The 16,672-nt window shown below is 32.8% G+C and overlaps 1 protein-coding gene across 1 annotated transcript; it reads right to left on the bottom strand.

Annotated features, from left to right (window-relative positions):
* Positions 1-531: 531 nt before the first annotated feature.
* On the bottom strand, positions 532-1,061 carry LOC148180892 (uncharacterized). Its single transcript, XM_088048035.1, has 3 exons — positions 848-1,061; positions 757-796; positions 532-707 (listed from the first exon to the last, which is right to left on the bottom strand). The coding sequence occupies exons 1-3, from the start codon at positions 1,052-1,054 to the stop codon at positions 532-534; spliced, it is 423 nt and encodes a 140-aa protein (XP_087904161.1). The 5' UTR covers positions 1,055-1,061.
* Between the last annotated feature and the right edge of the window lie 15,611 nt (positions 1,062-16,672).

Below are 16,672 nucleotides of genomic sequence, written 5' to 3'. Positions count from 1 at the left end.
ATTGCAATCAACTTATAGTGGCATCGAGGTCATTGATTAAGAATACAAACATTTAGATTCAAAATTTCTTTCAATGTTCTTCATACCATGTTGTTTATTCGACTCAATCTTCAAGAGTTGTCGATTAAGTTGTAAATAATATTTGGATGTCTGGCGCACCCCTGTACTAAAACTGACCGCTCAGATCTCAAGCAGACCAACCCAAAAGTTCTAGGGGTAAAATGTATTGTTGGGTGCATATTCTGTTCATACCATGGTGCATTATTTTTGGACGCAATTGTACTTCCTAGTGATATTTTTTGGTTTGTTAGGTCGGATGCATGCATGAAAGTAGATTTTTTATTTAGAATTTTCTAAAATTTTTGGGAGGAATAGCAATATCAATCATATTAATAAAAAGCAATAATAATTTGTTTTAAATTTTTATTTTATATTAGACTAATAAGCAAAGTAGAGTTAGTTTAATATAATTTGTTATCTAACAATATTTAATTAGATGATTATACATAATACTGTTTGTAATGCTATAGGTTACATTAAGTAGTGAAGCTTCTGGTGTTTTTTATAATTATCTCTTTTGGTCCTAACTTGATCCCAATCATAAGCTGAAGGGTCGTCTCCCATTTCCAACTGCTCCAAAATTTCAGGGGAAGTCATGAAGTCCGGATCATATTCAAAACGATCAGCAATATCAGCCCATATCGGTCCTAGAATAAAATTCTTAGACTTCAAATTTAAAAAACGTTTCCAACAAACCTGGATCTCTTTTTTGAACCGGTTGTCCATATTCAAGATTCTAAAATAACGTAATGAGTTAAAATACTTTTTATGATTTATTGGCATTTACCTCATTGCGACGTCCAATTCTTGGCACCGATTTCGACGCTTTCATAAAGAATTTACCCATTTCATCTATGTTACTATTTTTAGTGTTGCTCCGACCAATTCTTGGAACATTTTTGGCAGCTTTTAGGAAATAATTTCCATCGCCTAACACAATGTGCACCAAAATATTGATGAACACAATCGTTGTAATTATTTTGTAACAGCGCATCGTTGAATTGAACTACACAACTGGTTAAATCGCAGCTTCTAGACGGTTTTATATAGGGGGACCAAAATTAATTAGTATTCTGTAAAGTTTCACCCCTATGGGGTCTGCCTGTTGTTTTTTAAACGGTAAACAAACACCTGGCTTTTATTTGTACAGTGAAGATGCTCTAAATAAAGTCTATCTAAATAAAATTTTTATTCTAAATTTGATAAAGGTGATGGGCTTCAATAAAGTCTGTCGTCTTTTTAGCACAATCGCTATTTATTCATATTTTTGATATTATCAAGTTTTTATACGTTCAATTTTATAAATTTTTGTTTTGATATCGTCTAGTTTCTGTAGGGGAGAGATAATTTCCACAGCTTGGGTTTGGTAAACACAGAGATTGAAACACATTTAAATCTGGACCACTACATTTAGGTATGTTTTTTGTAAGGTGTAAACAACTTTTGTGTGTATTCATCGTCATAAAGATTTTTTCGTTTTCTGTCACAAAAACCTGGGAACACATGGAAAAACTCTAAGATTTCTTATATTTATTTTAAAGCGGTCTGGCAGGTATTTATACCTTATTTCAATTGATAGCGAGGCCCCCATTTTAGTGTCAACGGGTATACATTATGAGTGAGCAGTATACAAGATGTTTCTGAGATGCTTGGCCAAACTTTACCAGCATAATCTATCAGTCATACAAATTTAAAAAAACCAAAAATGTTAAGTTCAAAAATGTTTAATTCTCGAGTTATTAAAATCTTAAAATAGTAGAAAAAATTTCACGGAGTGCACTTTTAAATAAATGGCAAACCAAAATCAGTAACGTATAATGCATTCACGATCTTTTTAGACCGCGGCAAGCCATGGAAATCTAGTAACTTGGTTGGTAGTCAACCTTTGCGAGTTAAAGTTTCCTGAAAATGATTGACATTCGTTCTGTCGATTGGAGTTGTCACCTTTTTTTGGTTATGAATTGTGTCTGAAACCTTTCCTCTGTTGCCAGTTAGAACCGAACATTCAGAACATGAGAATTTTATTGAATTTTTATCTAAAACTTTGAAATTATTTTTCAACAAATGCAATATTAATCATAATGGAAGACATTACTGCTGGTACATTCCATTGGCAAAAAGTTTACCATTCTCAAGAAGCACTTCTGCCAAGTCTTGATTCTAGTCATAAAACCTTAAAAAAGTTTATTTGATCGAATTAGCATTTGACCCAGGGTTTTATGTTATGGAATCTTACACTAAAACCAAACTTTGGCGAATTTCGTTAACTAAAAAGTGCAGCAATTTAGAATTTAAATTGTTTTTGTTTACATAAAGTCTTGTGATCGTTCACTTCTCTGTGTTTGTAACTCATAGACTTAATAATTTTGAAAACTGTTGTTCTCCCGGCATAAAATTCTAATTGTTGCCGCTTATCAGCCAAAAGTTTTCATCTTTGGTGTCCAGAACTTTGGAAACGGTTGCTCGCCGCACCTAAAAATATTTTGAAAACAAACGTCTACGGGACTTTGTACCTTACAAAGAATATATTTGTAACACCTCAGATCATTTGTTCTAGTCTTAAATCAGGCCGATCTTTTCGAAACTGCAAGTAGCACTTTTTAAAGACAAATTTTGTTCGAAAACGAAATCACTTTACTCATTGTATTGCAATATTTTGAAGATAATGCCTTTAAACTGTTACTTCCACGATTAAAAGGAAACACACGATTTTTCCGGTATCAGAAAAGTGGCAAACTAGCATGCATGAAAGACACATGTCAGATGTGACAGTAAAAAAACTACCTCTGTCAGTCATTGTAGCCAACAAAAAGAAAAAAAAACATGGCCTACTCTGGTCTAAAAAGATCGTGAATGCATTATATGATCCCATTTTAATAAATGTTTTATTTGTCATTCACAACTGTCAATGTAACATCAAATTAATCTTACTCCTATAATACTTAAATGCTCAAAATGTCTTCTTTCAGCAACAATACATCCATTGCATCGTCTTATTATTGATTGACGAACACGTTCTAATACTTCAGGAGTGTTTCGAATTGACTGGAAAACCTGTGTGATGGGTTGCTGATGGATCTGACGAGTTGGTATTGGAGTACCATAAACAGTTTCTTTAAGATGTCCCCACAAGTAAAAATCAAGAGGATTGCAGTCTGGAGAACGTGCAGGCCATCGCACTGGTCCTCCACGGCCAATCCAGCGGTGTAATAATTAACATTTAAAAAATTGCGGACATTAATGCTAAAATGCGCAGGGGCTCCATCATGCATTAACCACAACTGTCTGCGTGTCTCCAAAGGTACATCCTGAAGGAGTACCGGCAAGTCATTTTCTAAAAATTGTCGGTATGTTACTCTATTTAATGTTGGCGAAAGAAAAAATAGTCCAATTTAAAAATCTCCAACAATACCTCCCCACACGTTGCACGAAAATTGTTGCTGATGTCGAGATTCAACAATAAAGTGAAGATTTTCGTCTGTCTAACGATGATTGTAGTGAAAATGAACTATGCGGTGTCTCGCTTTAGGACGTTCTTCGATCGCTTCTAGAACAAACTTCCAAAGTAGGTGTTCGAACAGTTCTCTGCACACCTCTATCAGCAGCAGCATAAGCAAAAGATCCTGTTTCTTGAAGTCTGCGGTGAATCTCAGTAAAGTACCTTTGGCGGGTACGTACAACTCTTACGTCGAGTGTTTCCATCAGCTTTTCCGTAAACATAGTGAATATCAGCCATTTCGTGATTTGTGTATTAATTCATTTTGTAATTCTTTTTCACACAATTACAAAATATTAATCCTTCAAAAAATTTAAATTTTTTACTAGAAATGTTGATACTTTTTATAACTAAAAACGCTCCTAGGTAACAAACTGAATCTACTATTGAAGTCATTGTTAAAAAGTACACTCCGCGTATAAACTCCTACTACTTTTAAATGTTAATAACTCAAGAACGAGACCTTTTTAAACTTGACATTATAGGTTTAATTTACTCTGTATGACTTGTAAAAGATGCTGTTAAAGTTTGGCCAAGCATTTCAGAAACACCCTGTATTGTACATTGCTAGGAAATTTTGGAAGAGTTGGTGCCACCTGGAATGTAATGAGGTAGAGGGGGATGACATTGTCAAATCCAGAAATCTGTCAGTTTGTGCGAACGGTGCGAACTTGGCGAAGGGATTTATTTACTTTAACTAGGTGGCCCTCGGAATTCTGTAGATCTCTCTTTTTTCGTGAACCTCGCTTTTCCGTGGCGTTGGATTTGAATTTGAGATTGTTTATTTGTTATACTATCAAACAAAGATGGCCTCGGAAAAATTAGGTTTACAAAAAAACCGAGTTCTAAAGAATTCCGATGGCCACCTAGTTAATTGCATTTTGTCATTTAACATTTAGCAAAGAAAGTGTTAAGATAACTTCATATTTTGTGGTTTTCGTTTTTTGAAACTCTGATAGAAATAATTACGCATGGCAAAATGTAGATTTTCCTGAAAATTTTAGAATCAAAAAAAGAGTAAAAGGTTTTAAGCTCCAACGGGCTTATTAAAAATTTAACTGTACTACGCAGAAAATTCATAAATGAGACAGGCTTCGTCTTTCGTGGTTTCTGAGTCTATTGCAAATTCTATTACTCATACAATAAAAGAAGAAAAAATATAAGACACACGGTGTTGTCTCCCATTTGGGCACCACGTCATAGCAAGAAAAAAATATACAACAGAATCTCGCAAATTTATATAAATTGGTGAGTTTCTATGAATACAGGTGATTTCTGAGTTGGTGTCCTCTAAGCCATAAAATGAGGCTGTTGTAAATCAGTAATAATCATCTCCTAATTACCCAATTGACGATTTTCTTTTGTGAATGTGATGCGGTACGACTCTCGATCTTTGTTCACAACATCTGATGACAGGGGTGGAAAAGAAAAACAACAAATCGACAATAGAGCAGCACTTACAAAACTGGTCCAAAAAAGATTATAAAGAATAACAGAGTTCGCTCTCTTACTAAATTTATATTTAATCAAGGAAATAAAAAAAATATAAATAAATAGAATATTGACGTAGCCATGATGTTAACGGGGATGATTGAAGTTACAAAATTTGTCCAATTTTTTACGGTCGCTTTTGCGTTTGAGAAGCTCTGGTACCTGTCATGGGTCCCAACCATTTTATGACTTAACAGAAATCGCCTGTAAATTCGTTAAATCGCAAATAAACATTGCATTTCAATATTCTCGATAATAAGATAATAAGAATTATTATACACTTTCGAGATTTTCGCTGTCATATTTAAAATGGACATACAGAAAAATGGTCGAGTCAAAAAACTTTAGAACATTTTGAGATGTGAGCAATAATTATAAATGGGCTACAGTAATTTATATTTTGGGATCCATTGTTTGGAAACGACCTGTTTGTTTAAGTTTATTCATTTATAAATTGGTATTGACCAGGGGTTGAGTTCATCTGATTTTGTCGCTGATTGTCTTGTGATTTTGTCTAACTTCCCCTGATTTCCGTGTGATTTCGTCTAACTTCCCCTGATTTTTTTTTATGTCGCGTCTAACTCCTGATTTTTAAGTAATATTATGTGATTTTCTATTGACATCTGATTTTATGATTTTCCCATATTGTCTGTCTGGTGATTTCTTATTGATAAGATGACTTATCAAAGGGTAATACTTGTCAAAAATGGCACACACTTAACTTCCTTTTATTTTCTCGCTAATTTCCCCTGATTTCCTTTTGATTTCGCCTAACTTCCCTGATTTCCTTGTGATTTTGTCTGACAATCCTTGGTTTCCTAATGAATGCCTCTGATGTTCTAATAATTTTCCATCGATTTCGTCTAACTTTCTTTGTTTTTTTGTATTTCGTCAAAGATTCCCTGATTTCGTAATGAATTCCTCTGATTCATAGTGATTTCCTAAGACTAACACACTGATTTTTCAGGAAGATTAATCCTAGAAGTTAATATTTTTCAAAAATGGCATACGACAAACTTCCCTTGATTTCCTTGTGTTTTCGATTAACATTCTCGGATTTTCTTGTAATTTCGTCCAAATTCCCCTGATTTTCTTGGGATTTCGTCTAATTTTCCCTGATTTCCTAGTGATTTTCTCTGATTTTCTAATGATTAGCCCCCGATGTTCTAATATTTTCTCCTGATTTTTAGTGATTTCCTCTAACTGCCCCTGATTTTCTAGTGATTCTCGAGTATTGATAAACATACCCGCTGTTTGCAAAAAAGGTTTATTTGCGCTTTTTCTTAACTCATGCAATCACACAATAGATTCTCAGTTTAAGAAGAAAAAATGCTGTTGATAATTTTTCATGAACTTCTCCAGTTACCTTTCAAAATATCTTTTTTTAGCGAAATAGGGACCTAAAAAACTCATATAGCTCACTCAAAGCAAATACTTGTATCCGAAACATGCGTGAAAAATCGTATTTTTTTGTAAATTGAGCGTACGGATCCGTAATTAATTAATGTCAGATTATGTTTTCTTCACAGCTCGGACTGATTTTAATAAGTGCCGTTTCTCTCGAGGAAAACAATATTTTATGTATTTATTAAACATTGTTTAATTATAGACGTACTTTTTGGGGTATTCAAGGTTCTGATTTTTTTTGTTAAACTACAATAAAACGACCATCATTTTATTCCTTGTGAATTTATTGTTCTCTTCGAATTCATATTTATTTATCGGTTCATTTGTAGTGAACATTAATTTATTTATCGAATCCTTATATGTTGTACCTCCTCCTTATCTCCGCTTGAACAGTTGTCGGCATGACTTTAAGACTTAATTTGAGTACTCACTACACAATAGCACCAAACTACCGAATAGCAGATTTTGTTATTGATGAAAAACATCGGCAAAATGAGCCACCCGACTATCTCTGTCTGATGGTCGTTTTTTTGCTGGTGACAAAGGGTGTGGAGTGGATGTCGATACTCATAAATACTTATAAATAACAAAACGAACTCATCAATGATGGTGTACTGTTTTTGTGTAATAAGTACCCTAATTAAGTCATACACACTTGCATTTTTAGTCTCTCTAATATCTATTATTGACTGCTTTAGAACGATTATAAGTCGGCCGAGTCGTAAATTGTACTTACGTTTTGGGGTATTTATGATGAACGGTTCGTTTTTCATTTTTTGTTAAACTACAATAAAACGACCATCAGGACTTCTTAATCCCTTGTTAATTTATTGTTTTAGTCAAATTCATAGTTGTTTATCGCGACTATCGCTGTGTGATTGTCGTTTTTTTAATTGTGTGAAAGGGGAATGGAGTGACGTCGATTTAGAACTAATAATTAAATTTTGAAGAATATTTTATTTATATCATCAGAACAGAATAAGTTAGGATTTATTTGTAGATATGTTTTTTTGTAACTTGTCCCAGTATCAAAATCACATGCTTGCAATAAAATTTCCATGGGTAACTGTTTCGATAAATATCCCAATATGCAAAAATTATTGAAAAATCATATTGTTTCGATAAGCTATTGTTGTAGTAGGTCGGGAATCGATTAAAATTTAGAAAGTCGAAATTGATAACACGTTCGTTTCTTTGATTATGCTTTAAGTAATAAAGTCTTCGTCACCCGGAAGGGGCAGTTTGTTTAGATACCACTTCAGATCCCAAGAAAAGTGGTAAAAAATACTGGTCATAACACTCGGGCAATATTTGAAGCTCCGCTGTCAAGTTACAGTTGCAGCAGGTACCAAATAGTGATTTTATGGCTTAATTGCAGTACTCACTATACAAAAGCATTAAACCGGTAAATTAGCAGATTCTTAAATTTTCTTATCTTTTACATCTTTTGTGTAATGAGTTCCCGCAATTACGCCTAACACACTTGCATTTTTTGTCTCTCTAATATCCACTGCCGCCGAACGATTGAAAATCGACCGAGTCGTAATAAAATTCGATACTCGTCGCGTCCATTTCATTTATCTGTTCTACTTTTGCATAAGTACCCCTAAAAGGAGCCTGTTAGATACTTGGTATTTATGCAAATTTTCTATACAGAGTATCAACAAATGTTTGTCCATCAAATGATGATCTGTGATTAAACAATGAATTCGCGCTGGAAAAGAGGAGTTTCAAAACATGCTTAAAGATTTTCAAGTGTAAGTTACGCATACATACCCAAAACACATTTTGATGGTCAAAGAGATCCTGTACTAAAAATAAGTCGAACTCGATTAAATAAATCAATCTCCGCTAATGTTTTCTTCGTTGCTCGGACCGATTGAAATAAGTGCCGAGACAAAAAAAAAACCGCTACCGTACATGTTGTGTGTACAAAAAAATCAGACCCTTTTGGATGTTTATGACTGAGTCTCTCGACTTAATGGTCATGGTTTTGTCCCCACGAAACCGACGTACGGCGAGGCTCCAGAAAACACAGGACTCGTACCCAGAGTTTTAAAAATTTATTTCTCGAAAACCAAACGGCCGAAGAGGACGAAAACCGGCCACTTTGTTAGTTTGGAAACTCGTCGATTTTTCTAGCGCGGCAAAAGGAGCGAAAAAAGTACGGTTCGGGAGAAGATAATTTTGAAAGTACGTACACGGTCGAACTCGAACATCTCAACTTTAGAGTGAGGGTTACCCTACACGTTTTAGTATAGAGTTAACCAATTAATTAGAATTGCTAAAGTTGCTGGTTTTTAAAAAGTGGACTGAAAACGGCTTTCATCAACGAAACAACAAATTATGACGTTGCTGTCAAAGTGATTCCAGACAAGGTCGGCAACTTTTGGTTTATAAAAAAATGTCCCTATAAAGTACACTTCTCCACACAATTTTTTGGTGCAGTCCCAAATTTCGGGCCAGGTTTGACATTTGGACCTCGCTAAGGTCTGAAATGAAGTATATATCGGATTGTACTAATTATTAATTACCCAAGCACAATAATTACAATTATTATTATGCTTATTTGTATTACACTAAAACCTCGATCATTCGGGTGCGCATTATCTGTACAAGGGTGGTTGGTTGATTCACAATGCCTCGATTATTCGTACATTTAAAGGATTTAAAGGCATTTTATATATTTTTTAGATTATTATACAGGGTGTCTAAAATTCGCGAATTTCGAGTTCATGGCATTGTAGAGAATCATTTCAGTAGTTCAAATATGAAAAAAAATAAAGATTTCGGACTTCCCCACAAAGATACATTGATCTGAATGTGCACTCTTTGAACTGCATTGTCTTTAAATGCAGGGTAAAAATTCCAGTGTTTATTAGATATTGTTTATGGTGTAGAGGATTGTGGATAATAATAATAATGTAAAACAATTATTTGAGGATTTTAATTTTACAGTTCGGAAGCAGACGACATAATATTATGACTTATGACTTGTTCTCTAGCTAGTATCTAATGCAAAAACTATTGAAATAAAAAACCGTATAAAAATTACGTTGATTTCAAATAAATAGGTATTTACATACATAAGATTTTACATTTTGTGTTTTAAAATTTTCTGTGCTCGGTTTTGTGTCAATTTCACCTAACTTATGATCAAAAGTCCGTTTGAGAAATGGAAAATTCTAACTTGGGTATATTTTTGCAAAAGGATCATAGACAATGAATCGAACTGACAATATTTTTTTTTTTAATACTTATAAATAAAACTTGTATCAATTAAGGAATAAAACATTTTAATAAAATCGTCATTATCAAACGAAAGCTCTTACGAATGCTCTAACACAGCAACAACAAACTTCATGCGTTGCCATATTAAAAGTATGGTATCAGTCTTATACAACCAATAGTAAACATGCTATTAATAATTGTAACCATGACAACTACGCTTGGTGGGAATATAAAGGCGTGGTTTTTGTGCACATGCGCTTAAATCACAATTTTTTTAGTTGATGTATAAACCAGTGGCGCTTATGTAGCCTACGATTGGTAAGTTACTTGTCTAAAGATGTGGCTACCGTCCATCAGATGTCGCAAGCTTGTCATCTCTGAATTTGAATTGTGGATCTAGTGAGCTGCATTTGTTAAAAAATTCAAAATGTTGTCCATTCATAATTTATAACTGTTTTTATTCTGATGCAATATTTATTTGTTAGGTTTAGTATTACAATAACATCTTACATGTGTAGAAAAATGCATATATGTATAGGGTTTACGCTGTGCAATTGCAATTTCATTTAGGGTATTTAAACTTCCAAAGTTTCTTCCTGTCAAGATGTAAGAAAATCTGGTTTTGAATAAATTAATGGGACATTTCGCACACCTCACTGTCCTGGTTTTCGTTTTTCAGGCTTTCAGCTCTTATTTTCTCAATTTTTTTTCGATGGCCTTTATTTTTTACTTCTAGGTAATCATTTGTGTTCTTAGAATTTTTTAAAACTATTTCTTAATATTGAAACTTTGCCTCTTCTTCTCCTTGGTGGTTTCTTTCTTGTTAGCATTCTTTTTGTGAAAAGAAAACTTTAGCAAATATTTTATTTTCAGATACATTTGTTTTTATCGGTTTTTTAAATTTTTAATCACAAAGTTATTGATCTACAATTAATCAATTATAATTGTTTTAAGTTTTTCTGTTGCATTAAGTTATTTTTTATTTTCTCAAAACAAAAATTTGTATTTTTTCTAAGCATACCACAAATGTTTTCGTTTTTAGGTCTATTATGTAACTTACTTCTTCCATTTTTTCTTTTTTGCTTTACTTAGTGTATTGGTTCATCTTATTATTCCAATGTTTGCTCTTTATCTTGATGCTCTTTCCGCCAGTCTTTGTTATTCTTTGTCTTATTAAAATAATATTTTTAGTTGCCAACTTTATTTGTCTTTTTGTTGACATTTCTTATATTTTTGTTATTACAATTTTCTTCTTTGCTTGCATCTTTCCAAATAATTTTTTCTATTGAATACCTATGTTTCGATTTTTATTTGCGTTTTGGTGTCTTTTCGTTTATTTATTTTATTGTTTCTGTGCTTTCGTAGTTATTTTATTTCATGTTGTTTCAGCGACTTTTAAGGGAAGTAAAGAGACAATGCGTTGGTCTTCAAGCACAACCAAATCTGTCATGTTATTTCATGTAATTTCGAACAATTATTTTGATACTCTTAAAAGAAAAAGAGGCTCAAAGTAGCTGAGAAATTTCAACAAACAAGATTTGGCTGAAATACCAATGTAAAAACAAAAGTGAAAAGATCTCACTTTTCAATAAAATGTTTTCTTTTCTTTCTTTGTATCTTTGCTCAGTTCAAAAACCATCGGCAGAATAGTTTCCCTCTAATAAACACCGAACTTGTAGCATTTAACATCAGTTTGCACACATCCCCATATTTCTCGAACCGTCTGATGCTCAAATTCATATAATTAGTCGAACTCCAAATCGTAAAACGAGCCGTTGTAAACCTCGTCGGTGAACCGATCCAAAGACAAAGAGAATCGAACCAAGTGGGAGGAAAATCGGCTGATGTAAATTAGAGACGTTGAAATGTCCGTTTCAGGTAAGTGTAACAAGGACGTCAGTGCCTCTGTTGAACAAATGACCCAAATACAATAACTCAAAGGAAAAGCGCAAATGCAGGGAATCCGAAAATCACCTGTTGGCTGTAAATCAATAAATCAGATTTTGTCGTCGCTTATTATATTCACATCATGAGAGACAAGTCTTAAATTGGCAATATACGTCTTTGAGTATACAATGTTATGGCTTTTGCGAAATGAGTTAGAGAGCAGCTTCGGGTCAATAGCTCGTCGTTAATTTCATCTTTGACTGTACACCCAGAAAGGCGTTGATGCCTCTAAGGATCCTGTTAAAAATGTATTATTTTTTCTTTGGGAGATGCCGACTGGCGCCGTCAAAGAACTAATTTATTAATTAAACCAACTACAAATATCACCGCTCGTATTGTTTTAAACACTCTTTATTTAGCTCGTTTGACCCCTAATTGCTCCAAGTAAAAAAGCTGAACACAAAGAAATTTAAATAAACGTCAGAGTTAATTAAACCATTTTATCTCCCGGTGTTGGAGCCACTAGCTTCCTTCCCACTGTAATTTATCAAAAAAAAAGAAAGCACCCCACATAAAAAATATCAGTTTTATGTCTAACACTTAAATAGGTAACATTCGCCTGCTTTAAATTTATTTTCCTATTTTATTTTCACATATCATTGACGACTACGTTTACTCTTGGAAACACAAGTTATAAACTTTAAAGACCTCGACTATAGCCAATAAAATGGAAATGTTTGAAAAAAATATATTACCATTTTTATGATCTCTTAATAAAGGCCTCGTTATAAAAACCCGCTTAAAAATGACGTCAGGTTCGATATAGTTATTATATAAAATAAAATATCACATTGGCAATTAAAATGTTTTAATTAAAAATTAATATTAACAGCCTCGACTAGACTATAAATTATTGCTCTTTATAGAATTTCTATCTAATGTGGCTTGGTCAATTTACAGTTTTATGTCTCTTATAAATAATTTTAAATTAATAATGGAAATCGAAAGGATCTCAGCTGTACTGCCAGCATATTCTTCCAATTCTTTCTTCTTCAACTGAAATTACTCAATATTTCGAAAAAAATTATAACAGACATTATAATAAATAACCCGCTATTTCAAACTTCAAAGCATTCAATACAATTGATCTACATTTTGAGATTAGATCAATTTAGATAAAACCAGGAGATTTGCTTATCACTATCATTAAACTAATTTAAAATGGCTTTGTTGCTTAAGACAAGTGGTAGCAAAGGTGCAAAAACATTCTCTCTTACATAATTTGGTATCACTTTCTTTTGTAAATCATTAAATTACCCAAATCATTAGTGTGATCTAATTCTAATTTATTGACATAATAATAGAGGTAGTGAGTTCGTCAGTGATTTTTTTATTGAGCGAATTAAAGGCAGAAAAAAAATTGTAATAATTGAAGAGCGGTTAATTTTAATAGAATTAAAAGTGATTGCCAAAATGGATGTATGAAACGGTGAGAATTTTATATATTTAGGTAGCTATATTTTTAAAGGTTAAATTAGAGTAGTTGGCTTTTTATGTTAAGTTTATTTTAATATTTTATTTACTGTAACTTGTCATAAAAAATATAAAAGAAGAATAAGAAAAAATTAATTATTAATACAGTGATTCAAGTTAGTCGTAATTCACCTACCAAAAATGTACGCATGTATAAAAAAGGTTATAGAATAAGTGCGGTTACAAATGCAACAATGAATGGGATATTAATGACCTGAAATAAAAAAATAACTTAGCTATGGGTACCTACCTAATTTTCTATAAAAAAGTTCTGTGTACTTTACTTACATTGATTTATTATGCATGTAGGTACTTATCCACATTTTGTATGCAAGTAGGAAATAGGTATGGGTCTAATATTCAGACAGAAACATTTTAAGTAGTTACAATTAAAATTTAAAAAAACTAGTGTCCGGAAAATCCACTAAAACAAAAAACTAAAAATTTATTGACAAAAATTCCAAGCTGAGTTAATCGAAAATTCACGGAAAAATATAAATCCATTTATTACCATTGTTGATCCGAAAAATTTACTTGATACGCAATAAAACAATTGTAACAACACTTTTAATTTACATTGCGTTTATACTTCATTTTCAGTGCAGTTGGTGGAATTTTTGTCTCTAAATAGTGTATCTATGCTAAATTATCTGTTAAAATGGTACAGTGGCGGCCAAAATAAAGTAGTACAAGTTTTGGATCAACTTTTTCAAAAATTGAGTTGTGTAAAATAGACTTTTAAAGTAGTCATAATGTAAGTTGTAAGTTTAACAATGACTTTAAGAAAACAAAACAAAACAAAATTGACATTGATGCATGCTTACAGTTGTAGAATACTTATACAGTAGTTTGCCTATTTTCTTTAATTTTTAAATGTACCCGCAGTCTAAATTTTTATGCGACTAGTCCTATTGGTAGTTCTAAAAACGTCCTATTAGTAGTGTAACAGTTTACTTTTTAGCTTGGATTACAATGTCGTTTAAGAGCTGTACCGTTTTATTTTGCCCATCACTACAAATTACACATTTCTTGAGTTTGCCGACATGCTTTTAGTTTATAGTGAAATGCACGAAAATTGTTTAGCAGCAAGCAATTCGAGGATATCATGAAAAAATTGCCAAAAGACGGATACCGCATTGCAGCGTATCTAGCATAAACTTCAAAATTTTGGAATAGTTTTAGGGTACATTGAGAACTTGTAATATACCTACACATTTTGTAAGGTTTTGGTTTATTACACTTTTTTTATATCTTCGTTGTTCTCTTTATTCTGCACTTAACAGCAACACTGATCCAATCTTTAATTGTGGCAAATTTTACTTCCAGATTTAAGAAATACTGTTATTTGTTTTATAACTTGATACATGTGTCTTTTAGTACTTTTTAACCCATCACATTGAACAAATAAAACTCTCTTTAGGAAATCTAAAAACCAGAACTCGTGACCCAGAGAAAAAAGGCTTTTAATGGCAACAATTCCGAACCAAAATTTCAAAACAAAAATTTTCTAGCTCAAAAACTAATCGAGTTAAGACAAAAAATCGGTAGCCAATTCGGAAGCTGAACAGAATTTGAAAATCGGTAACTATGGACACATACTATCATCCATTGGTCAGACTCTCGTTTCCTAGGAAATTGGGATGATCTTTTACTCCACCTCTAGAAAAAGCTTTTGGAATTGGTTGTTAATTTTTGATGCTTTGTCTTTTAAATTTAATCAATTTTTGTTTTGAAATTTATCATTTGTATTGCGGTCGGCACCCTCTCTTGCTCTCTGAGTCATGAGTTCTGAGACACCTGTAGATGACCAACTTTTTGTGAAACATTCTTTATTTAGTGCAGAGCTTTAAGTTTATCTGCGACTTATGACACAACTCTAAATTTGGATTTACAATTTTATGCATCTATGATTTGGTTTGCCATCAAATAGAAATATGTGAGTGGACAAGTCGGGAGGTCTACATCTAGAAAAAGTTGGTAAAAGAAGAAGAAGTAAAGGAAGTAGAAGAAGAATAAGAAGAAGAAAAGGAGGTGGAGGAGAAGGAGAAGGAGGAAAGGATAATGTATTTACCAAGAACTTGATAATAGGATAATAGGTCCTACTTTAACACTAATATAATTTTCAGTTGAGAAATCTCTTCAAAAATTAATTTTTTTTAAAATTATGTATTTGAAGTTTGCAAGCTTTATTTAAAACACTTCTTAGATATTACCAAAGGTTTTTTAAAGTTAAACACTGTTTTTAAATTATCCGATTTATTTGTGTCTAAATTAAAAAAACTTTTTTGATAATCTTGTACCTACATAGGGTTGACCAAGGCAAATCGGATCAATGGGGGTTATTGGCATCATAGAAAAAAACATGTTAATTTTTTGCTTATGTACTAGTCGAACCAAAACACTACCAATTGCGGGAGTTGATGGGTAGAGGGACGTAAGACGTCAGTCTCTTGCGTTCTATGTCAATGCGTTATTCAAAATATTAACATATTTCTTATTTTAATCCGATTCGCTTTGGTCTACCCCACTGTGTATTTACAGTCGACTCTCACTAATTCGAAACTCTTGGTTTTTCGAAGCAAAAGCTCAGTCCCTTGAGAATCTCTCACTAAATCGACGTTTTTCAATGCATTTTGGTACACTTGGTAATTCGAGGTTGAAACGGAGGCAAGGCTGACCGGGAACACGCAGTAATTTGAAGTTCCTCCCAAGGAACTCTCAACAATTCGAAGTCACGTGGTCAGCAAATGCATTCATTCGCACTTTTTTTCTTTGTTTGCCTTGTTTGCAGGTTTTATAATTTAATAAGGTATCGCCAGAGTTTGACACGAGCATCATGACTTCAAAAAAATACTGTGTCCAATATGTATATGAACATATTGTACTACGTTGATGTGGGTAGGCTAAATGACGTTGAAATATATTTTTCATACAAATAAATTACAAACGTATATAGCTACATATAATCACAACTCTTGGTAATTCGAATTTGTTTTTTGTTTCTAATAAGTGTTTTTAAATACAGGGTGTCCGGAAAGTAGCTCACTACCTTGAAAGGGGGTAATTGGGTGGTCCACCAGAGTATGAAAAAAATTTTCACACTCTCTGTTTTCGCAGTAGGACCAAAATTATATTAGGAAAATGGAAACATTGCTAAACTATTACCCTAATAATTTAAATTTCCGGTATTGAACGCCATAGTAGTAACGTTGCTGTTGTATTGATGGCGTTAGTCAGGTCGTTTCATAAACGAGTAATGTCACTATGGTTTCATGTGAACGATGCCACACTGATCGAGATTGTTGATTCAAAAATCTTGTTAACATTTTTCAGGCATTTCTTACAAAATTTTTCCGATTTTTATTGGACCATGCCTTTGCGCAAAATGTCCTTTAGGTAACAACTTCATTTGAATCTAAAATTATTGCACAGAAATCGTTAATTTTGACATTAAACTTTTACTCTTTAGTCCATCATATCTCGAAAAATTGAAGACATGGATTTTTCCATTTTTCTGGTGATCTATGGCATTGTTCGATAATACAGTATCAGGGTGGTGCGCGACTT

Source organism: Gnatocerus cornutus, chromosome 1 (genome assembly GCF_029298725.1).
Source record: "Gnatocerus cornutus isolate USDA-ARS CGAHR chromosome 1, icGnaCorn1.1, whole genome shotgun sequence".
Taxonomy (NCBI): Eukaryota; Metazoa; Arthropoda; class Insecta; order Coleoptera; family Tenebrionidae; genus Gnatocerus; species Gnatocerus cornutus.
This window is presented reverse-complemented; position numbering and strand designations above follow the sequence as displayed.